This window comes from Thunnus albacares, chromosome 14 (genome assembly GCF_914725855.1).
Source record: "Thunnus albacares chromosome 14, fThuAlb1.1, whole genome shotgun sequence".
Lineage (NCBI taxonomy): Eukaryota > Metazoa > Chordata > Actinopteri > Scombriformes > Scombridae > Thunnus > Thunnus albacares.
In genome coordinates, this window is record NC_058119.1 from 3798053 (window position 1) to 3824906 (window position 26854).

The 26854-nt window shown below is 40.3% G+C and overlaps 2 protein-coding genes across 5 annotated transcripts in view; one reads left to right on the plus strand and one right to left on the minus strand.

The window, feature by feature from the left end:
- The first annotated feature begins 1387 nt into the window (after positions 1–1387).
- On the plus strand, positions 1388–19966 carry vrk2 (VRK serine/threonine kinase 2). 4 transcript variants are annotated; one of them, XM_044372776.1, is made up of 14 exons: positions 1388–1574; positions 2445–2579; positions 3036–3091; positions 4750–4819; positions 5550–5637; positions 6036–6144; positions 6346–6438; positions 6734–6866; positions 13354–13474; positions 14033–14091; positions 15838–16016; positions 17369–17530; positions 17762–17947; positions 19237–19966. In XM_044372776.1, the coding sequence occupies exons 2-14, from the start codon at positions 2450–2452 to the stop codon at positions 19309–19311; spliced, it is 1461 nt and encodes a 486-aa protein (XP_044228711.1). In that variant the 5' UTR covers positions 1388–1574; positions 2445–2449; the 3' UTR covers positions 19312–19966. The 4 variants fall into 4 exon arrangements, with proteins under 4 accessions (XP_044228711.1, XP_044228709.1, XP_044228708.1 ...); XM_044372774.1 differs by lacking the exon at positions 19237–19966 and adding an exon at positions 18217–18517 and having other exon boundaries at positions 1396–1590; XM_044372773.1 differs by lacking the exon at positions 19237–19966 and adding an exon at positions 18217–18517 and having other exon boundaries at positions 1396–1574.
- fancl (FA complementation group L) overlaps positions 18642–26854 on the minus strand; it is a 28792-nt gene continuing 20579 nt past the window's right edge. The window contains exons 8-14 of the mRNA XM_044372777.1: positions 26407–26557; positions 26168–26251; positions 24221–24266; positions 22401–22482; positions 21444–21560; positions 19299–19370; positions 18642–18843 (exon numbers count right to left, since the gene is read on the minus strand). Coding sequence (XP_044228712.1) covers positions 18808–18843; positions 19299–19370; positions 21444–21560; positions 22401–22482; positions 24221–24266; positions 26168–26251; positions 26407–26557 — 588 coding nt within the window. The 3' untranslated portion in view covers positions 18642–18807. The remainder of the gene's footprint in view (positions 18844–19298; positions 19371–21443; positions 21561–22400; positions 22483–24220; positions 24267–26167; positions 26252–26406; positions 26558–26854) is intronic.

Consider the following 26854-nt stretch of genomic DNA (forward strand, 5'->3'; position numbering starts at 1 on the left):
AGTGCAGTATGTTCTGATCTTCTGGGCCCTGTGCTAATATTCACATGTTGCACCCTGTGTATTGTGTATAACCATGAGTGGATGACCACCACTATAGCTTGATAAATAGCTCACATGGTGTTTTAAAGTTCTATTTAATCCAGAAGAGTTCTGCCAAATCTCATATACCCTCGTCACACTTGGCACAAAAATGCACATATGTAAATATACTGTATCTAAATAGACATATATACACATTTGAATTACTAAGGCCACGTTCAAAGCAAGGCTGTAGCCAGGATTACAGAAATACTGCATTCATGAATCCAAGTACTTTTTTAATCATTTGGATTTTTAAAATATTTTATTTATTTATTTATTTTGTGGTGTTAAAAGTAAACAAATTTAAATATGCTGAACCTAAAAACACTGGAATCAGTTAATAAACTCAACAAAGTTTTATTATATTTTATTTTGTAATTGTAGAACACCAACACCCCTCAGGTCACTAAAACCATAACATTTCCAGATATGAAACTCAGAGGTGGTCAGTGATAAAAAGTGTGTTCACATAAACATTAAACTCAGATTAGTCACTAACTTCATTCAAGCACCGTATTAGAATATGTGTAACATGCACAACCTTGGAAACACAACTGGATGCACATAATTAACATATACTATACAGTTCTACCAGTTTTAAGTTCTCAATTCCAGGGGAAGCATCAAATAGCTGCTGCCATTCTGAGTAGTTTCAGCACAAATCTTTCACTTTTTCTGTTTAGAGGCAGTCATGGATATACAACAGGTAGGAGCAATTCTTCAAGTGGTCACTATTGAGAAAATTAAAAGTAAAATTTAATCAGAAAACAGCTTTGATGATGTATAACACAGAGACCTGAGAATGGTGTATAATTACCTACTTCTGCCAGTATTGCTTTCATATGCATTATGATGAACTGGTATGTCATGAATTTCCACACCATTACATTAATCCCTGTCTGATGTCCATTCTGTCTGTTCTGTCTGAGCTGCTTTTATCAGCTGCTTCACAGACTGTCTTTAAGTGCATGTTGATGAAGTGTTTGAGCTTAGACTGAGCTCATGATAAAGAGTAGTAAAATGTAGTTAATCTTTTATTAATTCAAATATTATTTGAATATTTAATCTATCTATTAGTCTATTTATTTTTTCAGTCTGTATAATAAAAATGTTTTACTTTTCAGTCAAATTTAGGCCTAAACTGTGTAAGCCTTAGGTTTCACAAAACCAAAGAAACGATACATAAAACCTAACTAAGAGTGCGTCATACTGCATATCCCCGCCTCTACTGCTTCTTTATTGGCTATTGGTTGTTGAAAAACTTTTCCGTGCTTGCCATTGGCTGTGTCCTGTAGCGGGAGGGACAACTTTCAGGAAATGATTTGGTTTTTGTTTCTGTTTAGCACCGGGACTATTGAACAACAGTATATGGTAGTAGGCTAAACATTTGAGGAAAACATTCTCACACAAATAATTAATTAGGACAACTTATTGATATATATTTCTACGCCAAAAGGCCAACTGACGACGTACGGCGTGGATTCCCTTCGGAGGTCGGTGCTTATTTTAGTATGTGTCATTAAATTGCTTCCTACTAGCTGTTACAGTAGATTAGCTGAGTTAGCCGCTAGTTAGACTCTAGATGTTACTGTGCCTGTTGGTCCAAACCATGGATGTATTATATGTCCAAACGCTGTCTATGACTCACAAAAGCTATTTAAATCATTAACTGCCGAGTGTCAGTCAACGTCATTATGTCCAACGTTCGTCGGTTGTTTTAGGTTGACCAGTTCAGGTATCTAGGCTGTCGTCATTGTCCTACTTGTTCAAAGTTCGTAATTTAAGATCGATGTGACTTTACGATTAATTACAACAGTCTCGTAGCTTGTCCTGTCGCTTCTAAAATACAGTGCTGTCCTTCACACTGGACAGGAAGCTGACGGTATTTCCCACAAACAGGTACCAGCTATCTACTCTATGTACTGTAAGATTTCTTGTAAGAAATCTTGTACCAGAGTTTTAAAGATGCTACGTAACACGTCACAGTAGGGTTAAAAAGTCCATTCACTTGAATGAAAAAAGTGATCTCAGTCTTTTGGACCCTACTGTATGTAAATGGGATTTGTGACTGTTGTCCTTACTTTGAACAGTAGGTAACAGTAAATATAACAATACAGGACAGTGTTTAACCAACTAGGCCAGATTTCCTACTGTTTTACATTTTTTGTTTTCATATCAGACAGAGTGTAAGAGTTAATTAATGGTTTGCTCACATATAAATACATTTTTATCTAATGTATGTTTTGTTACAGATGTGTACCATTTTGTTCAGAAGTTTGGCTGCACTCCTAAATCTTTCCCTAGTATTTAAAAAAATGTTTTTCTAACATTGTCTGACACACGTTTTTTTGTAACTTGCTTAGTTTTCATGGCACCAAAAAGAAAGAACACGTTACCCAAACCACTCCCAGATGGCTTCATACTGACCGACACTGAGAAGAAGAAATGGAGGCTGGGGAAAATCATTGGTCAAGGTGGCTTTGGACTGATCTATCTTGGTAATGAGCCCATTGTGTTTGATGACATGCCTGCTCACACATACACACACATACACACACACACACACACACACACACACACACACACACACACACACACACACTGTACATTCACACTTTGCAAGTACGTGCATGCATGTAGGCAGGTAGACTCTCTGTCAGAGCCAGTTACACACATTGTTTCAGGGAGACACTACTCTGATTGATCTGTTTTTCTCCTGGTTGTGAAAGCTGTTTGAACAGATCAGATTGCTACTAGAAGTTAAACGTTTGACATGTACTGCGTAATAGTTCCCGAACGCTCTGATCTATGAAGACCATTGTTTTCCAATCAGCAAAGATTCCCATCATTTTACAAATACATAGGTGCACAATACACCTTGTAAATTTAAAGAGTTAACATAACATATCTGCATTTTGTCTCATCTTTTCTTTCTTTGTCCTGTAATCTCTAAGCCTCCCAGGACGTGGACAGACCTGTTGCAGCAAACACTGACTTTGTGATAAAAGTGGTGAGTACATATGTGCTCCACACAGGCAGCCCATCCATCTTCAGGGACACATGATCACTTTTTATGAAATTTTAGTATATATAAAAAAAAATGAGGCCAATGCCGAAGTGCCAAAAACTGCAGTTCCTTGAATGGCCACTTAAGGCTGGCTCCAAAAGCAATCAATCAATCCCTATATAGACCCCCATGTTAAAATACCCAACTTTACAGCAGAAATAAACATGTTTACAGCCTGGTACAAACACAGTTTTGGTCTCTATAGCTAATTTCCACTTCATGAAAACTGCATGGGTGGTGAATTTTCTTATAACTCACCCATTTAAATTTTATTAAGCCATAAAGTTATGCTAATTAGGACGTGGCTGCTTTGAGTGACAGGTCGCTAGCCTCAAGGTGGCTTGTTTCAGCAGCCAGGCTTCATTTGGCCTGCCTCAGCTCCACCTCTTTGCCCATTTTGGATTAGCCGGGAGTTGGGTAGAGTCAGGTACCGCCAAGATGGCGATGGCCGGAGCCGCCCACTTTGAGCTTCAACACCACTCTTCAGAAACCAGTGGGTGACGTCATGCTGGCTATGTCCATATTTTTTAAAGTCAATGGTTTGAACTTAAACAAACATTCTGTGATTCAGTTAAAAGTCAACACTTGAATGACCAATAAGTGAAATGGAACTTTTTATGACATGTACTTCAGGCTCCTCCACATGCATATCCTAAATATACTGTACTTTCCTAAATGCTATCCTGAATTTTCACCAATGCACACTCGCTTGTTTCTTGATTTTATTGTCCACTTATCGTCATTTATAGCTGTTGCTCGCTGTAATATTTCCTCTTCTCTATACTGGCCATGAAGCAATCCTTTTCTAGTGGCAAAAGTCCACAGTCCTTGTTCCATGCAAAAATGCCATACTAAGTATAGAGTTGAGATTGTTGATTAACTGATTACTAGATTGAAAGAACATTTTTCTGCAACTATTTTGATAATCAATGAATTGTTTCAGTAATTTTTTGTGCAAAATGCCAAACATGCTTTGATTCCACCTCCTCAAATGTGACAATTTGTTGCTTTTCTTTGTCATATATGTTGGTGAATTGAATGTCTTTAGTGTTTGTGACTGTTTGTCAGACAAATAGACAATTTTAACAATTTTAATTTAAAATTGTGAAAAATGCCAGTGACATTGCATATATATTTATTTTATACATCATAAAAATAATCATTAGTTACAGCCCTAATAAAGTTCAGCTGAAGCTAATATGAGGCTTATTATCCCTCCGCTGTAGCTCATAAAGGTAACAGAGTCCGGTTCAACACAAAGATGAAATTTTGTACTAAAAATACTGTCACTTTGAACAATGCCCACTGGATTTAGCTAAGTAAGACTGCTGAAGATAGACTTGAAGGATCCAAACCTATCTTTAATCTTTAATGTTCTAACATAACTATGAGCTACTGAAAGTAATAAAAAAACTAATTTGTTTATAAAGTTGTTAATGGCCCCTTACTAGAGAACTATTAAATATACAAGTAAGCAGGCCTACATTTGCATGCAAGGTGATTTGTCTCTCATTACATCAGCAATGTTTATTTATAATTAGCCTAGTGCAGTGTTAACCTGTGATAATGAAATAGTTAATACTGTTTGCTTGAATGTGCAGGAGTACCACGAGAATGGCCCCCTGTTCTCCGAGCTCAAGTTCTACCAGAGGGCAGCCAAACCAGAGAGCAGTGAGTAGCACCACCCGTTCAGCGTCGCGGCAGCTCGCTGGAGCACGAGTGTGTTTGACTGATGAAGTGGCCGCAGACACAGAGGCTTTGCTGCCTGCCGCACAGTAATTAATAATAAGCCAAAGCAAACATGCACCTCAGTGGCAGTTAGCCCCCCTCTCCGCGCTTGTCTGAGCTCTCCAACGCCTTCGTTTGGAGAGGAGCAAGAGAGAGGAAGCCACTCACACGTAATGATGCCCGGGCCTCCGCTGAGCCCCTGACCACCTGCCAGCCTGGTTGAGCGCCAGTCAGGCCAGCCGCCATCAAGCCCCGAGCCAGGCCCACTGCTTTGTCTGGGGCCCGTGTGTGTGTTTGCAGTTGTGTGTTTGTACCCTCAATGCCGTAAGATTGATATTTGCATGCATGCGTTATTACACTTACAAGGACAAATCAGAATTGCAAAAAAAAACAACTATGAAAAGTTGCCTACTTTTAAGGGGCTTTTGTTTGGACTTCTCTTGGAAAAGGAGATGTGTTAGACTGTGGGAATCTGAAATCGTAGGAATAAGTAACATCAAACGTTTTTTCTAGTTTCCAAACTTTCCCATCACTCAGTACCGCTAAGTGTTGGAAGGCACCAGAGTTTCTGCTTTCTCAATACAGCCACTGAAGTTTCAAATCCCACATGTGTAGTAATAACAATGTGTGCACAAGCATTCACATAATTATTCCTTCTCTAATCTTGTTCCAGTGCAAAAATGGATGAGAAGCAGGAAACTGGACTTCCTGGGGATCCCGGTGTACTGGGGATCAGGGCTGGCTGAATATAATGACCTCAGGTATTGCTGTTGCAATGACTTGGTGGATAACATGATATGAGATGGTCATACTGTAACTATAAGGTAGAAGATAACTATAGAACAGATCTTACTAATCAAAAGGTTCAAGGCTAGTTTTCAGTGGCCCACTTTCGTGTTTTTTTAACACAAGGGACAATTTATACCTACTAACTTGAACTTTATAAGCCATTTAATGTCACTTTCATCCTTCATTACGTATAAGTCAGTAGTTCCAGCTTTTGACATAATCCTACCCACCAAGGTAGTGGTTTAAAATCTGTTTTTAATGTTGGTTTAACGTCTGTGTGATAAATGTCTTATTCAAACCTTCTACTTTGCTTTAACCAGTCTTTATAGTATTCTATAAGCCATCTAAAGCCTTTTCCTCTCCCACTCAGGTATCGTTTTATGGCCATGGATCGACTGGGCAGTGACCTCCAAAAAGTCTGCGAGCGCAATGGAGGTCGACTTAAGAAGGCCACCGTGCTCCAGCTTGGTCATGGACTGGTGAGATCATGTTAATGGAAAAAGGCAGACTCTGGTCTTTTTATGTCCATTGATTGTTGCCTTCTGAAGAAACTGGGTGAAGCAGGAGCTCCAGCAGTTCTGATAGAAAATACAGAATCAAAGGCCACTTTGACACATAATGATTCCTCTTAATCTTAACAGAACATACCATAATGCATATCTGTGTGTGTTTGTGGCCAGGTGGATGTTCTCGAGTATATCCATGAGAACGAGTATGTCCATGCAGACATAAAAGCTGCCAACCTCATGCTGGGTTACAGAGACCCTGACCAGGTTAGTCCTCTCCACTAGTTACCCTGGAAGTGCACACCAATCAGTGTGTACAAAACAGTACTGCTCTGAAATCACAACCAAGCACTGGTCAGCTGCTTATTGCTGTATATTGTGGTAACACACCATTGTACCAATGCCATGTCTTCAAATGTTACTCAGCCAATCAGAATAGAGGATCAGAGCCATTTGTTTCATGAGGATTATATATCTCCGAAAAGACGAGATCAGTGCAGACATTTATTTTGTTTGACTTTGCAATTAGTAATGCATGTGTGTGTTCTGTTGTGTACTGTAGGTCTACCTTGCAGACTATGGGCTGTCCTACAGATACTGTCCTGATGGAGTCCACAAAGAGTACAAGGAAAACCCCAAGAAAGGCCACAATGGAACCATCGAGTACACCAGCCTTGATGCCCATAAAGGAGTTGGTAAGCTTTCCAGTACAGATAAGGACATGATCATAAGAGAAAACAAGTCCAGATGTATGTATGTATGAATGTTGGCCTTTCTGGTTTATCAATATATCACTACAGTGTCTCCAACAAAGGGTTAGTATTATGGGAGTTAGATTAGATTTTAACAATAATTTACTTGCGTTGATCAGCTGCTCAATAAATATCAGACATGATTTGTATAACACCAAGTGCTGCAAAATGTGCAGAAAGCTTGACAGGCAGTGGAGTGAAGGAATTCTCCCCAGAGTGATTGGAGACTGTTCACCTTGCGCTCAAGGAGTCTGTTTGCTGTTCTGTCTGGTAAAATGCACTGTTGTCAAACAGATAAAACTCTTGGAAAGTATCACCCACAAATCTGTCAGTGGACAGCCTAACTAAATGGCACTGGATGATCTAGATTGCTACCATGGTTACCATGGCATTTGCAGAGGCCTTTCTCTGAGGTGAGTGGACCTGCTGGGTCAGGTCATGCTTTCCTCCAGTCATGACGTTTTATAAGGGTAATATGGGTAATACTGTTGTTAGTAGACATTCTCTCCATCGGCAATGTCAAGAACTTGTAAGGACTTCGCTGTATAAAGTGGCTTCTTTTAAATCTTATACAACAGCCCTGTGCAAATTGAATCCTTGACCATTTTCCACATGTCAAGGCACTCAAGGAAGTCTTTGCTCATGTATTGTTCAGCTAAGGTTCAGATTATAGTTATTATTGACTTAAACATGAAGTTAACATATAAGAAATGACAAGGAACTGAAATAACTGCAACAAGACTCTTTCAGGTACTTACCAGAGGGGATATTATTGTCAGCTTAAGATAACAGTTAGTTACATCCCACATAAATGAAGGTTTCATGATAGTGTCTCTCTGTTAGAAGCAACAAACAGCAAAGTTGTTTTCTTTCAGAATGTGTACAAAATTGCCTACTTATGTGAAATCCTACTAGCCATACTAGGCAGCAGAAAAACAATTCAATGGGTCTTGACAAAACAATCTCCCCTCAAGGTCTGTTTAGTTGCTGCTCTGGAGCATTTGAACATATAACACAATCGTCATCGGGGAGTTTGCTAGTTGTCATGTAGTTGTGGGTGTTCAAATTGTCATACTTTTAACTTCAGGGACATATTGGCTTCAAAGCTGAGCTTCAAAAGTTCACTTCACTCTTGACTTTTGCAACAGTAGTTATATTAACAGGTCTTTCAATCAATGGTTTCAAACACGAGCAGCTCATTTCTAAACATCCAAACCAAACCAACCAATCAACACAAACCAGGAGGTGCTTGATTGACAGCGGGTTTGATTTTGAAGTGCTGCGTTTAGTGATTTTTTTTTTTTTTCTTGTAGTCAGTGGGGTTAGTGTGTGAAGAACAAGGTGTTACCCTAACAGATTGTTGTCTTAAAGAGCCCACAGTTGCCACTATTTTGGTATTTTACAGTATTCATATAAACTCTACTATAAGCTCCGTCCTTTGAGTTTGCAGTCATTGTTCGTCAATACATGTAAAACAGTTTCTCCTCCGTCACCTGCCGCCTTCCTCGGCTGATATTGGGAACACATTAACTGGCAAATTGCCTACATGCTCCCTCTCTTCATTGACCATTGATTCTCCATCCACGGCCCCTGCTGAATTCCCCCGGCACCGTCTCTGTTTAACAATTCCCTAATTAGCTGAAGTCATAACCTGCATCGTGTATTCATCCCCCATTAATTAAGGGCTTTGATGTTTGGTTAGAGCGAGACCCGAGCCACAGATAACCTCTCTGAGCTCTATGCCGGCCAACTCCACTACCCACCAGTTCGATATTGTGAGTTAGCACGGCTCAGACTGCCTAATCGCCACAACAGTGTTTCTATCAACGTGATCGATACATAAAAGAGGGACCAAAAAACGTCCTGTCAGCAATAACTATCAAATGGAAATCATGTCAATTTTTTTAATATCATTTTCGAAAGAAGGAGGGAGGGAAAGAACAGGAGAAAGGTGAGCTGTAAAGGTGTTGGTATATGCTATTCTACATGAACAACACAGTACATTTGAAGTTCTCTCATTGGAGCTACAAGATGACTGGAAGCCTGGCAGAGGTAATGATTGTATTTTTGTTTTTCAAACACTGATCTATCTATCAACATTGTAGACAGCCCTCTCCTTCATATTCTTAATTTATCTATCTGCTTTCCGGCTGTTGTCATCTTTAATACCTAATTAAAATAGACAAGTGGTAAAGTAGGAGATTATGACCAAGGACTAGACCCTTAACTGTCCTTCCCTGACCCGATGGAACCAACCCCTTGCAAAGATGTTGACAGGTTGCCATGGTGAGGTTTGGTGAACGCAGCTCGCAAGTGGCAGGCCTTTGAACCAGGAGCTAAACGGTGTAATTACCACTATTCGGTGGGCGTCCAGCGGACAGAAGACCGTCTCCAAACAACAAGACTGTGAAGCAGAAGGGTTAAGAGTGTGACACTGCAGCACGCTTTAGGGAATCTGAATAACAATAGGAGATAATTAACAACACCATCACGCCTCACCTCCCTGTCTAAAGCATGTAGAGAATGTGTGTGTGTGTGTGTGTTTATAAATGTGGGTGTTTTGTATTTATGTATTGTGTATGTGCGGGTACATTTTCCAAGCATGTCCTAGCTCCCCTTGAGAGTGTTTAAGTGTGTGTGTGTGTGTGTGTGTGTGTGTATGCGTGCACACGCGCATATCTCTCTGCATTGTCCTGTGTCATTCCTTAAACATTATATATAAGATACATTAAATACAGAAGAGCAGACACACAAAACACTATTATGAGCTGTGATAACGTGCCCAGAGCAAGCACAGAGGGCAGCAGCGCTTAATGTAGTTGTTGATCTTTTTAATTGTTAATCTATTATGGTGCTCTGGGAGTTGAAACACTTTTTCCAGTGTCAGTAGCACATGTATTTTTCATCTTTATTCTCCTTCAGTTGCCTCTCAGTAGCAATGAAGTGCTGTATAATTATTTACAACAATAGGAAGCCACACTGTAATGCTGACTTACATACTTTACACCCACAAGGGCAAACAGACCTAACTCTTATATCAGAGTTTTTGAGATGAAGTGTGACAGACAATGACAGTTGGATATTTTTTGTTAAAGATGACACTTTATGTTGTTTTCATTGCAGGTTTGTGCATACCTGTTTGGTTAAAAAAGTGACAATGAAAGTGATCAGTCAACACTACTTTTACTGGTGAAATTTCTATGCTTTGCTCCCTCTGAACAGGGATCCAATAGTTCAGTCAAGTTAATTTTATTTCTGTTATTTTCTAATGCAGGGATCGGACTACACAATATTTTTGTTTTTGAAATGATCACTGGTCAGATCAGATGATCAGATTAGGCAATAATATCTTCATGTATTGGCCAAAAGACATGGCAGACTACACATGGCTCGCCATCTTTTCAACTCACGTGACACACAAAGCTGATTGGTACGGTGGCAGAGACCGACTTCACTGTTCCACCTGACAGTACCAATGACAAAAAATTTTGTGTGTGATCACAGTTTTATGAAAAAGTGAACCTGGAACTAATCTTCGTCACGTGGCGTTGTGTGAGTGAGCAGCATACATGTGTGCAGAAGGTGACGTCGCACCCACTGGTGTGATGAATTTGCTGTGATGTTCCTGACCTGAAGATGGTTACAGGTTCACTTGACAGAAATAAAAGATGATTTCTCTTTTGCTTTGCAGTGTTTACTGCTGTGCATAGAAGAGTGCTCTGTGCTCTCATGGGTCAACGTTACGGGAAACTTAGAAGTTGTCAACCTCAGTTGTCTTCTACTATGATACAATACATGTAAAACCTGCAATCATTGTGCCTAACTTTCATTTGCACTCCAGAAAAAAAAAGTTAGGCATGAAGAGCAACAGAGGAGACAGTCTGTCTGTCTGAAGAAGTTATTAGTTATTTGCCATAAAGTTTGGTGTTGTTCAAGGTTTTTAATCCTTTGTGTCCATGAAAACATACCTAAATGTTTCAACTTCTGACTTTGGATCAAAATGAATGTAATTTCAACTAATCAACTAAACCAGTACTTCTTGTCTTTTCTGTGCCTGTTGCTCAGTAAGGTAAAAAATGTCAATGTCAGGTCTTTTATCAGTATTTTCTTAAGAGCCAGCACACAAGTTTATGATGCAGTTCACATTAGCTCCCAGTTAAGAGAGAGCTGTGGCACGGCACTGACTTTTTTTTATACCTTTTTAAAAGCATTGGGGAGATAATTAAATTGTATATAAATGGCACATTTCAAACGCATTTAATCTCTTTTTAAGCAATTAAAAATTTCTCACAAAATCTCCTTACACACGCCACATATTCATACTCTCCAAATTGTAAGGACATCAGCTAACATCACTCTTCTCAAGGCCCTTCCTATACAGTCACTGTCAACATCTTTAACTACCTCTCCTACTCTGATCATCCTCATCGATCGTTTAGCCTCCCTGCTGGGTCCAAGCAGTTTAGTGTTCCAGCTAACCCTACACTATTTTATTCAGGCATAACACTCAACATCTGTTTCCTCATAGCGATTTCCTTTCATCATCTGAACTCTACTCATCAAAAAGTCCCTCTGTCTTGACGTTGCGCACCCACGTCGAAGACCCAACCCAGCTACGATGACCTAATTCAAATTTTCAAATACAGTTCCATCAACTACAAATTTTGTTCTCATGTAATCAGATTACTGCCCTCCCATTCCGTGTAATCTTGTCCTGTGCGGCAGTGACCACGCTTCCTCTTCAGACCAGACTGTTGCTAGGGGTGGATCAATGCCGGCCATGGCTCAGGGAGGAGATTTCTCCCCTCTGATGGAGCCAGTCGATAGGTAATTTCTCCAGAGACGTGTGGCGGCCGTTACACTATTGAGCTGCTAAAACTCCCCGGGCTCGACCCCTCTGGATGGACTTGGTCTACAAGTATTGATAGACCTCACACATTAATGTAGACCCATGCAATCACACATATATATTTATACACACACACACAATAAGATGCAAACATACTCTTGACTTGTCCTTCAATTTGTGAGAAATCACACTGGTATCTTGCATGTGATTTGTCTTCAATTTTTATAAAATATCTTCACACTAAATTCTGTCCATGGAGTGCTGAAGTGTTTTGGTTATGAATTCTGGAAACCATTTGTACCCTCAGAAGACAGAGACAGTTACAGTACAGATACAAAGCTAATTACAGTGCTCTTAATTCTCAAAAACCGTGAAGGATTTGTAAAACACATTTTGAGCACTTTAGTTCTTCTGAGTGCTGCTTAAAGCTTTGTCCTCACCTGATCCTTTGAACAGTGTAGAGATATCATTCATTAAAGAGGACACTGCATTTGCTTTCCTTTGTAAATACATGGCAAAGACACTTTCCCACTTGTCTTAAGACACGCTAGCGCAGTGGCTCTAGGGATGGCATTGGTAGTTGGTTGGTCTATTGGGCGATTGGCCCAATACTTGTGGACTGAAATATTTCTGTAACTACTGAATAGTGCCATGTAGTTTTAGTACAGATTTCTCTGTCTTCCAAGTTCAGACATGAAAATGGCTGCAGGCTCTGGTTGGTTGGTAGAGCAGACTGTCAGTGTTTATCACGCTCATACACAGGTATGAAAGGGGTCAACAGTACACCACTGTTGACTTCTGTAACATGTGGTAGTAATTAGGCCTCAGACATTTATGTTTTACTACCTGTCTACAGGGGAAATAAAAGATACCACTGGTATCTGGTTTCATGAAATAGACCACTGTAAGAGGAAACAACCAAATAACTCTGTCTGCTCACTTTGTGAGGGGGTCCAGACCCACCTGGGAACAAAAACTGCACCTCCACAATCATCTTCAGAATATCCTACAGTGTGTACTCTTCACTGTCGTTGTGTCTTGGCTGAGTTCAGACAAACGGCCTCTAAATCAAAAGCAGGGGTTGTGCTTTTACAAGTTTTCATCTTCATCAGGCTCCATCTCGCTCACAGTCTGAAGTGACTCAGTATCTGTGCTGCAAGGTTTTTTGATTTATTCCTCTTCATGAATCACACACCTACTTTAACTTGACAAAACTACCGGCGGTATTTGTGTCCAACCTTGAGTCTCCTGGGGAAAGTTCTGCTGTTTTAAAAGTAGTATATAGTGACTGTTTGTTATCAGTCTGAGACTGCTATTTAATTTTGTACTGCTGATTTATTATTTTTTTTAACTTCGTGACATGATTTTTTTCCCAGGGAAGGACAAAATGCAGAGTGTTTAGACCAGCAAATGTGAAAGCTTTCATAAGCTTATCTTATGGTATGATGTGAGTCAGGGATGACAAGCAGCATGTAAATAAATGTTAATTAATATTTTTAATGATTTTGTAGAAGCGAAGAAACGAATGTGTTTACCCCTATAATTTTAAAAATCATCCCATCTTTCTCTGTCTTAACATAGCTCCATCGAGACGTGGTGACCTCCAGATTTTGGGTTTCTGTCTTCTCCACTGGTTATGTGGGTCTCTTCCTTGGGACAATGTTCTCAAGAACCCAACTCAAGTCCAGGAGGCCAAGGCCAGGTAGGAAGTCCCCGTAGTCCAGGAACTTGCCATAACGTAACATATAGTCATCGTCATAGGTCCTGCTTTTGCTTCCACTGTTCTCCTTCTGCTGTGAGGAACTAAACTTCAGCACTGTTTAGGGTATACCATCCAAATGTCAGGTATTTTTGGGAAGGTACTGGCAGGGCTGTCAATTGTGATTGGTCAAGCTGCATTGATTGCAGGATGTGACTACTGTTTAGGTTACCAATGTGACAGCTAGGCATTAATAAAGTAATAAAGTATCATTTTCCTTCTTTGAATTGTGAGATAGCACAACCACTAGATCACTATGTTTTATTTTCTCTTAGAAATACTTTAAAAAATGATCATAAATGATTGGCCTGCGTCCTGTCTGTTGCTCCACCAGTTTCAGAATCCTTGAGGCCCATCAAATGTCTCAGATTCATTTCCTTCCTCATTAACTTATTGTTGCTATGGTCTTTTGCCCACCCACTATCTGCTCCTAAATAATGGTTGCTCTCATACTGTTTCTGTCCTCACTCCTTCGCTGTTTTATCTCGTCTTCCTCCTTAGACTGATGGATAATCTGCCAGGCTCAGTCCAGCAGCTGTCAGTGAGGGGAGCCAGCACAGGTAAGACACTGCTGCAGGGCATCTTCAGGTTTCAAGACATCATTTACACTTCTTAGGTTAAACTGAGAATTTGGAAATAAGGCAATGAGCCTGTAGAGGAAAGAGAAAATAATCTGTCTCTAATCATCTGCTCTTTTAATGGAGATCAGCGTAAAGGCCAAAGACAGGACTAATGGACTAAGACGAGATATTTTAAACTAGATTTCCAGTTACAAAAAAAACAATGAAATGATAAAATGTTCCAGAAATTCAACTTTCTGGAACATTTTATCATTTCATTGTTTTGTTTTTTTTCTATTTCTCATGTTTTTCTTTTGCTAATTTGTGTGATGTATCCAGCTGGCAGCTGAAATTAAAACAATTCAAATTATACAGGCTGATTACCCCAAAGTGTAGAGAGCTTTTGAACACAAACTGAGTCACACGCTGTTTGTAGAAGGTTATACTGTGCCCTAAATGTCTTCTGCTGCTGTAATGAATCAAACTCAACTGTCAACTGAGTTTTGACAGTTGGGCTACATTTTTTTGTGATTTAGGGGCACTGTAACAAAATCAGGAAATGTATATTCAACATATCACATTTCACTGAGTTGCAATGACCGGCTCCACGGGCATTCATAAAACCCCATTTATGTCACACAAGTTGTGAAAGACAGCAAACTTTGATTGGTCAGCGCCCAGTTTGTAGTCTGTCACCTCTCTCGTGAGAATTTATGACACTGTGATCACCTGATATAATACATCCATGAGTTTTAAGGCTTATTAGATGCCAAAACACTGCATAAAGAAGGATTTTACAACTCTGTTAAGTTATCAACAGTCTCCTCCGTCCTAAACATTACAATCCTGCACTCACATTGTCCACTGACGTTACATTACGTTGAGCCAGGTTCAACTTCGCTGCTTCTGTCTATTTTCGCCGGAGCCCTGTGTCGGTACCCCTGCTGTGTCATCAGTGCAGTAGTTAAACACTGAGGCTAAACAACGCTCCAGACTACATGAAGATCAAATCCTCACTCTGCTCCACCCAGAGTAAAAGCCTCCATCTCTCCCTCAGTTACCTGCAGCTCCAGAATAACTTTGTACCAATTAAACAGCTGTCCCATTGACATGCCTTTCAAAGTTTGTCGTGTTTTATCTCTCCTCTTTATAAGGAGAGGTCACACCTGTGTGAGGGCTTTAGTGTGTGATGTATGGTTGGGACCGGGTGCTCCTCTGCTGACAAAGCCCAGCTGCCCGCCACAGATAAGAGCCAGGGTATGCATCAACTAACTGTGTGTGTGTGTGTGTGTGTGTGAGAGAGAGATACAAGTTCTCCTGCAGTATGTGTCATACACATCGTCTGGCCAGCGTGTGATGCATGGAGGCTGGCTGTGTATGACACTTACACACATACACACAATGCATATCCATAGCTGTGCGCATGTCTAATCTTCTTTCTGTGGGGGGGGGATCCATCGCCAGGCAGTGCATTATCTGGACTGTGAGACCTTCAGTTGCACCCTGCCTTTGCTGCTGCATGACTCATGTCTCACAGAAGTGATTTCATACTGAGGATGCACCAGAACTGAAGCTTGAAGCCAGTCTAAAATAGGATGTCACAGTTAGTAAACTATACTGACAACAGAGCACACACTCTTACCAAACAGCTTGATTGATCAGGCTCGATCCCGTGTTTTCTTCCAGATACTTGAGATTCAACATTTGGACTTCTTTGTTTGACATTCACTGTGTTCCTGTCCTCAGATGAAGTGGCTGCGTTCCTCCTCTATGTAAATTCTCTTGGCCACCAACAGCAGCCAGACTACCAGCATTTGAAGTACCTGTTGGCCAGCGGAGGAAAGGGAAAACTCGACTTCTCCACGCCTCAAGGATCTGCAGGAGAGTCGACTACCAAGGTGCCAGATCCTCCCGCCAAAGGCAAGGTGAGAACATGACAAGATTGTATCGGTGACTCTCACTGTTTGAGCTAAATTAATATTTGATTCATTCCAAACACAAGGTTGTTGCCACTGACAGAAACATGAAAGACGTCACTTCTTCCTGTGTGCCTTAGGATATGTGAAATCAACTTTTCAACTTAGTTTGGTGGTTAATGAAGCACACAGTGTTTAGATAGAGCAACACTGTAACTTCTCATATAAAACCAGGTATGTGAATAACGGTCAGCTCTCAAATAACTCACAGTCACCACATCAGCGTCATGTTAGACTCGCCGTACTACTGATCGATGTCAAGCTACCGTCAACACTGTCCCCTATTCTAGAGGAAGTGTTGGGCTTGCATTAATGGGGAGAAATTAGAAGTAAAGGCCTGATTCTATTACAAGTCTGTTCTAAATAAAGAGCTGGATCTCTCTGCCACCAAGGTCAAGCCTGACCCCCGGCAGCTGAGAATTTATGGTAAGTTTGAGTGAAATGATGTGACCTGACAATATGTAGTGTCAAACAGTAGCAGATACAACAAGTATTACTTCTCTATCCTGTAATCATGAATACACTGAGTTTAAAGTGAATATTCAGGCAGTTTGAACACAGGTAAATAGCTTAACGCAGCAGAAATATAGTCTGTAGGGGGTGTTTTACATGAAATGTGTTAGAAGTCTGTGTGACCAGCATTGAATGCAGTTTCCTGTGTTGAGTCTCTTAACCCGAGTGTAGAAACGTGACAGTCCCTGCTCCCCCCCCCCACTCTTTCTCCCCCTCCCTCCTCCTAGGTGAGCATGTCAGCCAGAGGTGGGCAGGTCCACAGCTGGAGGAGGACTGTCATTCTCCTCAAATTCCCCTGAATCACTTCTTGACCCCTCGGGCCCAGCGAGCGCCCTCTCAATGGCCCAATTTGAAGAAGTTGATGACACACACTTTACACAGCACAGGGTGTCTCCAATTATGCTCCTGATTTGCTCTCCTCTCCTTGTGTCATTTAATTTCCATGCTAAAGTGCTGGCCAGTTTGATCCCTAGTTAAACAGAAGTGGCCATTTACCGGCGGTTTAGTGAGGAGAGTAAATGTCAGCAGAGATAAAGGCCATTCAACGGGCATGTTCACCCAATCATTTGCCACCAGTGTTGTCTCAATATATTATGATTTTATGGATGATAAAAGTTTAATTTAATAGAAACTGGTGACACATGAAACTAAAGTTGCTATATGAACATTCCCGCTTATTCGTGGAAGATCTTTTATGCTTAAGTTTAAAAAAAGACAAGGCAGCTGTAGATGTTTGTCTCTATAAACTGACCCCTGCAACAAATCACCCACCAATTATCTGTCAACAGAAAGCAGGACGAGCCAGAGGGCCCTCCAAAGCCAAGGCTGCAGCCACAGAGGTGGATGACGGTGATGATGATGGTGATGATGATGAAGAGGAGACGAAGCCTAAACCTGTGGCATCTCGCTACATAAGAGGACCACCCGTCACTAAACCTCAGGCACAACAGGGAAGCCCTGAAACAACGCAGTGTTTAGTGTTCTATGAGCTGCTTACATCACTTTTCACTAACATACTAGAACGCACTGCTAAACACTAAATAACATTCAGTCTTTTCATTTGTAATATTTTGAAAGTAGCTGCATTCTTCTTCAGCAAGAGATGATCATCATATAGTCTAATGAAACCCATCTGACTAGAAAACATGTTAATCTGAATTTTCTTTGCTGTTTACTTATAGAAGGAAGAGGGAATCAGAAGATCACTGAGGCCGAAATCTGTGCAGACGTATGAGGAAGATTATAGCTGGGATGAGGATGAGGATGAGGATGAGGACGAGGACGAAGAGGAGGAGACCAGACCCAAACCCATTGCTGAATGCTATCTCAGAGGCCCTCCAATAGGACCCAGAGCTCAGTCTAAACAGGTGTGAGGCTGAGACACCTGATATATGACGGTTATTAACTTGCTGTGTAAAACTACATTCATATTTTATTTAGTTTAGTTTGAACCAGTTATAGATGTTTGTTACACAAAAGGCTCCAAAACAAGTATTTTATTGTCAGTAAGCTGCTGTAAAAAAATGTTACAAAACCTTCAGACTTGTGACTCAAGTTCACAGGAATGTTACAAAGAAATGATTCACAAACACATACAGTTCTAAAACAGCAAACACATGAATTACTTCTTTAACAGAAAACAAATTCCAAAAGGACCTCCAGGATTATAGACGACCTCATCGTGTCCTCAGTGAGACAGGAAGTCAAACAGCTTCATCCACAAAGGCGAAAGTCCGCAAACTGTCAACCGACACGCACGGACTGCTGGGAAAGATGGGATGAAAGGCGGGTCATACACGGAGCACACTACAGCGAAGTGCCTGTTCTCACAGGACCAGGACGGGAGGCTGCTCCCACACAGAGGAGCGGACTGGTGTACTGGTTTGTTTTTGTGGGGGCCTTCCTGTTCTTTGCTGCTGTGTTTTCCTTGATATAAGCAGCGTGTGGCTGAATCCGAACGTCCACCCTCCGACCTGCAGACTTCAGTTGTATGTACCGTGACGTGTTCACCGTCATCACGTCAAGTCTGCTAGTACGGCAAGTCCGGGCGTTTGGATTCAGCGTGTGTGTGCGTGTGCGTGTGCGTGTGGGCAGGTAACGGATCCGTGTCTTGCTCAAGGACAGGGCACGAGGCTCTCGTCTTCTCCGGTTGTAGTTCTTTCTTTCTTTCTTTCTAAGCCGTTTCCCCAAAGTTGAGATGGAGCTGACAGGCTCATAAAGCCACTTCTCAGGACTTCTGGGTCGCCATTCTCACAGTAATGGGCTGAAATATAGAAGAATCCTCAGTTTGTGAGATGTTCTTTATAGTTATATGCAGTGTGAAGGGTCACTTTATAAAAAAAAGAATGAAGTGGGCTCTCATTTCTGACTGGGCTGTAGCTGTACTCACATGAAGGACTACCAAATACACTTCAAATCATATGCACACATAAAACTCAAATGTTTTATTTTCAAATCAATGCCATGCCGCATTCTCAGACATTCAGTATCACATACTTTTCTCGCTCCTTTATGACAGAAGGAGAAGCTTCAGTAAAAGTGACTGAATGTAGCACATTGTTGTGAAACGCACTCGGCAGCCTTTCAGAACAGAGAAGGCTACGTGATGTATAGAGCCATGCTAATTAAGTGTGTTGAATATCTATTGACTCTTCAGCAAAGGCCTTTATGGAGCTGTGTGAAGGCAGCTGTCAGTCAGACGGTGAGGTGTGGGCGTACCTTGCTGCAGTAAGGACACTCTCCAAAAACAATGTTGAAGCTCTGCCTGCTGGAGGGCAGCGCTCGCAGCCACTGAAGGGAGAAAAAGGACAGAGACAAGAAAGACTACTCCATCAAATCATTACCTTGAGTTCGGCACATTGATGTAAAGTGATAATAAGGCTTGTTTCAATGTACTCTCATTACTGCACACTTTTAATACTTTGAGACGTTTTAAGGGCTTTTATGTGGACCTTGTGAATGTCCTGCCACTTCTAGGCTTTAAGAAGAGAGTCATCCTGCTCAGGCAGATGTGTGGAAGACTGAGTTCATCTGCTGTGTTTGTTTTTCCCACAAACCCAACAACTAATCTGCTCTACTGCTATATTCTAAACTTTTATTTTACCCCGCTGACTTCAACGTAACACAAGTTTGTCTATTAGAACACTAGCATTCACTTGTTTACATTTCTGACAGTTATGTACACAGACTGAAAGTCAATTAGGAAATGAATTGACTGTGATTGGCTGCCTGCTGGCCAACATGCACATCTGTTTCAGTAGCATGTTGAAGCTACATTCAAATCAGTATTTAAGTGTTGATTTTGACTTAAAACAATCTGTGTTGCTTTTCTTAAGATGTTTTTTTGATGACTGTTATATCAAATAAATATTTTGCACAAATCAATTCAGGTTGTGTCGAGTCCTTTAAGTTTTTGGTCCAAAGGTCTTTATGCAAACTGCTCTGGACTGTTGTTCTGTAAGTTCTGATGGTTTCAAACTAGAGATTTACTAACTTGTGACATAACTGACATTATTTGTTCATTTAGTCTAACGTTGGTACATTTTTTAGTTGGAGGTATATTGAGTTATTTCTGTGACATTAAACATCTTCACAGTTTACATCAACCATATTCCAATGACTCTTAAATCTAAACAATGTATATATTAGCAAACTAGTTTAATCTGTTAGATCATGTTTGTGAGCTCAACAACAGCTGATACAACCTCCAGCATAAAAGTAATAAAAGTGTGTAATAATAATAATAAAAAAAGGTTGATTACACAAATTATGTTGACATTTACATGAGAGATGAGTGCTTTTGTCAGGTTTGGAAAAACACATTTAGATCATCAGACAGTAAAGAACAAGCCTCCACTGAAAAAAATCAAGGATTTTAAAACTACTGATTATTCATTATTATTCATGTGAATTGTATTCAAAACATCACATTTCAGGTTATGCATCTCACACTAACTAGTGTTTTGATCAATTATGTTTTATAGATTCAGAATTAAACTGCATCACATCGATCATTGTAGAGATGGACAACAGCTGCTGAACATTCAGATCTGAGAGAAAGGACATTGTTGACTAGAGCTGGAGAGATTTGTCAATTATTCAAGAGAATATTAAAGGCAACTATTTGTTGAAGTAATATCTGAAGTCACTTTTTAAGCAACATGTCAAAACTTCACTAGTTCCAGCATCTGATGTGAATAATTGCTTGTTTTTAGGGTTGCAACTGACTAATTATTTGTATCATCCAATAATCTGTCATATAAGACACAGCAGCAAATCTTCACATTCAGGAAGCTGAAATCAGTGAATTTCTGCATTTTTGCTTGAAAAATGACCAAAAAAAAGATTCTACTATCAGAATCAACTGATCAATTAATGGACTAATTGTTGCAGCTCTACTTGTTTTCTTGTATTCTGTGATATTAAACTGAATCTCTTTGGTTTTGGACTTTCACACAAAAACTGCTTGTTAAAGATGTGATCTTGTATTTTGGGAAATGTACATTTCTGACTATTTTCTGACATTTTGTAGATCAAACAATGAATCAGTGATGATGATGAAAATAATGGTTAGTAGCAGCCTTCATGTTGAAGCATTACATGCAGTTCTTTTGCTAAATGAGCAGATTATGACAGAGATAATGTTTACCAGGAGGCACTAAAAACATATTAAAATGATAAAATAATTAGTTTGAAAATGATCTTGTGTCATTTCCATCATCTACACAGCAACACACGGATAAGTTGGATCACAACTTTTCCTACTTCAGCACATGAAAGGAAGTCTGCTGACAGAGGAACAAACCAGGGGTGTGTATGTATGTGTGTGTGTGTGTGTGTGTGTGTGTGTGTGTGTGTCCATACCTCATACAGGCAGGCCTGGTGGAAGGGCTGGCCACAGCGAGGGTCATTACACACCTGATCAGGGATCGCAGCTTCAAGGCGATAGGAGTAACAGATCCCACACTCAACATTGAAGCTCTACACACACACACACACACACACACACACACACACACACACACACACACACACACACACACACACACACACACACACACACACACACACACACACACACACACACACACACAATGAAATAAATGATTGGAAATACTCAGCATGTTTTCCTCACATGCATTTCTACAACAACTACAGGCACAGATGTTGAAGATTGGGGCAGGACTTGTGTAACCTTCTAGTTAAAACACCCTGTACGTCTCTCTGCAGTCTCACCATCACACTTTCTCTCTGCTCTCGTTTTCATTTTGGTGTAATGAGAAGCTCCTGTTTTTCTGGCGCTATCCATTAAGAGAGAGGATGGCAGGTAAAAAAAAAAAAAAAAAAAAAAAATCAACATCTGGTCAACTCAACTTTTTTGCACTCCTCTGAATGTTAATGAAGCTGAAGCATTAATCACCGCGGCGACAGCGGATAAACACGACGCCCTTTCAACCCAACCATAGAGAGGGGAGGGGAAAAGAACGAGTGTTAAAAAAAAGAGAGATAAATGGTTTTGCGTGATTAAAGCGATTTGATAGTGCAGAGAATCCTGCCATCTTTGTTATTCTAATGATCTTATCTGTAAACAACCCAATTAAAGGAGAATTTGTGCCCACTTCTTGGAAAACAAAACACGGAGGAAAAAAAAAAAAGGAAACAGACAGAAAAATAGGCGATAGTGTACGTCCGCCCCCTTATAACTTGAAGCTCAAACAGACACACAAACAGGATGTAAACACGCACACACAGCTCTCCTTGAGGTAATCGTGATGGGAATGGACATGTTTGAAATGGAAAGGGGGCAACTGTGTGACATACAGATTTTTCGTGGGTGGCAGGTGACGGGAATTCGATCTCCAAAACATCCCGGAGGTTGTGCAAGACGCTGGAGTCCGGGTTCCTGCCAGCAGACCACAGACAGCTCCTTCACACACTAATTAACCACATGCAAATGAGCCTGCAAAGACACTGGGGGATGATTAGGAGACTTTCACCATTCGTATTAAAAAAAAAAAAAAAAGAACAAGAAAAAAAAAAAAGAGTATTTCTGCTGCTGTTTTAAGCTGAAGAGCAGTGGAGGAAGATTTTACTGTGACGCAGGGAGGCTAATGTTAAAACCTGAGTTTAAAGGACTAATCATGTCTTTTTTATTTTGATATAATCAGATGGTTGTTTGTCCTTCAGTGGTGATTTGGTATGTGCAGGTTTACTCTACTGACAACCACAAAAGAAACTGAGAAGAAGACCAAACAGAGCTAAAAGAGAGTGAATACTGGACTTACATTCACCAGCTGGACAGAAACACGACTCCACATGAATGATAATGTTGCTCCGTCACTGCTGGATGTTTATTTAAGTGTTTTAACTGTTTGCTAATAAGTTCAGTTGCCATATCAACTTAAACAGTGATGATATGTCAGTGTTGTGTTCACATCTTTTTTCTGCTGCTGGAAAGCAGGACTGAACGATTTTGAAAAAATATCTAATGCAATCATTTTGACTGATATTGCAATTGCGATATGATTTGTGATATTAGAGGGAATGATCATTTTTACATCATTATTCTCATTTCCATGAGAAAACATATTAGAATGATTATGGTGTGATCTGCACCATACAAAGATTTTTTCTTAAGTCTGTAGAATATGATGTGTAGCCAGGACATCTATGCAGGACCACAACATTTCATTTAAAATGCCACAGTTTGTCTTAAAGAGATATTGTACCCCCTGCAGTTTGAATGTTACAGTAGGCTATATTGCAATTTCAATAAAATTTGGATTAATTGTTCAGCCTTACCCCCAAGAGGCCAAAAAAAAAAAAATCAGTTTTTGCAGATTTAAAGCTGCAATATTCTGTTTTTTATCCACCTGGAGGCAGAACAAGCTGAACATCCCATGAAAAATGATGCCTGTTCACACATGAAACAGACACAAAGCAACATTATCATTCATTTGGAGCCTTGTTTGTGGCCCTCTGGTGTCTGTAAATCTAATATTCACTCTCTTTTACTTCTGTTTTGGTCTCCACCAACTCCTGAGGGAAATCTCTGGCTCTTTAGCTGCTAAATGCTCCACTATGTTCACCAGCTAGATACTAACTGTGTCTGTATGGAGCAGAGAGACTGAACCAGAACAGTAAAGCTGCTGGCTGTAAAACCAAAACAACAAGCTGAAAGATGCTAAAATGTTCTTTAGAGCTGAAGGGAAATGTAGAGTCTGGTGATACTTGTCACGTTACACATGTGATACACTGATGTTTTACGTCATCAGTAGGATACAGTGGGCTTCAGACTGAAGGCTACAGGGTCAGTCAGAAGATACTGAGAGACAAAATAACTGTTGGTTTTGGTCTTTACATGAGATTTGTTCATTATGCAAAATCATATAAAATAATCAAACTGATTTTTACTAATGTACATAACTCTTCATATGTATAAAACACCTTCAGTAACACATTTAGTTCATTTTTAATTACAGCAGATTCATTCATTTAGATGATGGAAATATGGAAAATAACATGAAAATCCTCCTCATTATATGATTCAGCTGAAACCTAATAAAGAAAAGTATTGAAGTGTCATAAAGTCATAAACCCCAGAAAAAGCCTGATTGATGAGAAGCAGCGAGATCTCTCACCACAAGTGCATGTTGGCGTTCAGCTTATTCCTCAGAGGAGTCACCACTGCAACACACAAACAAAGGAGATGATTTGCTATGAGATGTAAATTATACTTCTCGTAGTTGGAAAGATAAAACCTCTATTTGATAAATCTGGATACGTTTTTTCACACATTTCATGCACCTGCAGATACACTATTATTGTATATATGTATGTATTGTTGTAAGCGCTCAGAAAATTAGACTGCCTTAAAAAAAAAAGAATCATCCCCTGCATACGCTCTGCAACAGCGTCTCTTATTTGACAACAGCCCGGTTCACAACAGACAGCGGTGTCACGTCTGTCAGATATGAACCATCATTGCTTCCTCTGTTCCACAGGGGAGCTTTGTCTCCGTGCAGCGCTCATCACTTTCACTATTTGTTATTCCTACATGCAAAAAGCAATATTTCTGCGCGACCCCTCGTATTTGAGGGTCGCCGCCTGCCTCCCGTCTTGGGTGGCTGAAGTGTGTGTATGTGTTTAATATCTTTTGAGTTGCATTGCTAGGCAACAGGCTAGGAGTTGCATGACCTTGGGTTTATAGAAACAATGGCCGACAATTGACAGGGACTTAAATAGAAAGCGCCGAAGTTTGCCGGCTGGCTCGGGTGTTGGCATGGCGAGAATGAAAACATGCCATTCTGGAAGCAAGTCCTCTGACATGACGGCAGACAATAGTCGGCACAAGCAGCCCCCGGCTGAAGTCCAGACATGTGGAGCACTATTCCTCTTCATTTTTCATTCAAGCCTGGCAGCTTCTAACTGATCTGATCTGAATAATGGTGAGCACAGGCACAGTTTGTACTTTATTGCCTGAGTTGATCCTCAGCTGGCAGATTATTCAGTGAAAACAGGCAGGGAACACTGTCAGGACACAGTCATTCCCATTAGTGATCAAACAATTAAACAATCGATTAACCGGTTATTACAACAGATAATTTACAAAAACTATTTTGATAATTAATTAATCATTTATTAAGAAATACCATGTCGACCACTTGCTGGTTCCAGCTTCTCAAATGGGAAACGTTGTTCTCATCAGTGTCCTCTAACTGTCTAGCAGCCAACATCTAGATGGGAGTTTATGTTTATCTGAGTTTAACCTTCGATTATTAGCCTGCGTTCATAGCAGTATTAGGAAACTGAGCAGTGGCAAGTAGTTGCATGGACTTTTTTGCCCTGGGTTTCACCTCCCAGACACTTCCCTAACAGGAAGGCAGGGCCTCCATGCAGCCTGAAAAGAAGCCTTGCAGACACTACTCAGGGCTGAAAAACCTACCACAACCTCCTCTGATGGTGACAATCAGAGGTGACAATGTGTAACTTTATTTCTCTACTACTGGCATAAAATGATGCAACAGCTGAATATTAATTAAAGTTAAGGCAACATTAAAGGAGAGTTTTCCTGAGACATGAATAGATGTTGGGTGACTAAATGTTTTTTGTGGTTTGTGGTTTTCTGTCTCTATCGGTTAAACTAAATATAATTTTCAGGTTTAGTGAGTTACAGAAATATAGGCAACAACTTTTACTCTTTTGTTACTTTTGTTATGGAAGGCAAACACACCAATTTCATTCTAATGTGTTTGCTTGTTAATATAAATACATGTGAACAAATTGTATATAAATATATGTTTTAGTCTGGTTTGGGAACTAAACTTCATTCTGTCAGTCCATTTATTCTTTAGATGACCGTCATCTCAATGTGTCACCTGCGGATTCTTAAAGTCATTTATGTAATAATTCACTCACAAAAACCTCATGGATCCATGATAAGTGTATTATTATGAGGAGAGGATTTCACATGCTATAATTTGGCGTGTCAGTTTTGGATGTGTAATAGTGCAGATACACTTCTTATGCTCTTGCACTGCCTGAAAACCCACTTTGAAGTGTTGCCATGTCTCTGGGGTGCTACCCACCATGCTCGGCTCCCAGCAGGCAGCACTCTGGCAGCATCTTAGGGTGTCTGGGATCCACCTCCACTTTGATGGATACGTTGTTTCCTGCACATACACATTGGAATATAGATTTTTCCCCTAAATAAACAATTTGCTTTCTTAGGATACAAAATGATTAGTGTTACTGTACTGGATGTGATACTGGGCTCTACAAATAAACTGTCTGACTTGAATTAGCCCGTGTGTGTGTTCGACAGTACCGATGGCGATCCTCCTCATGGTGTCGGACCTGCTGGGTTTTTCCGGCTCCAGAATCCAAGTCTTGCTGTCGATCTCGTCCAGGACGTCCCAGAAGTCGGTCAGGGACTCTAAAACCAGCAGGAACTGGCTGCGGAGCTGGTCCAGAGTACTCTACCAAAGCAAAACACATCAAGCACAGTGGTTGGTTACAATATGGGCATATTCCAAGGTTCTGTAACAGCAGTGGAGCCTCTGTTATACACAACCTCTTCTTCATTTTTACTGAAGGCCACTGTGTCTAAACTGAAGCTGTCCTTTCTATCACTGTGAGAAGTGGCAGTCTAGTTTCCAACCTTCATTCATTTTCAGATAAAATGAAATAGAAAGCTTGTGAAGTTTTGCTTAAACTGCTAAATGAGACTTCTGAGGAATAGTTTAATATTTAAAATGTACTTTTTAGCTTTTCTG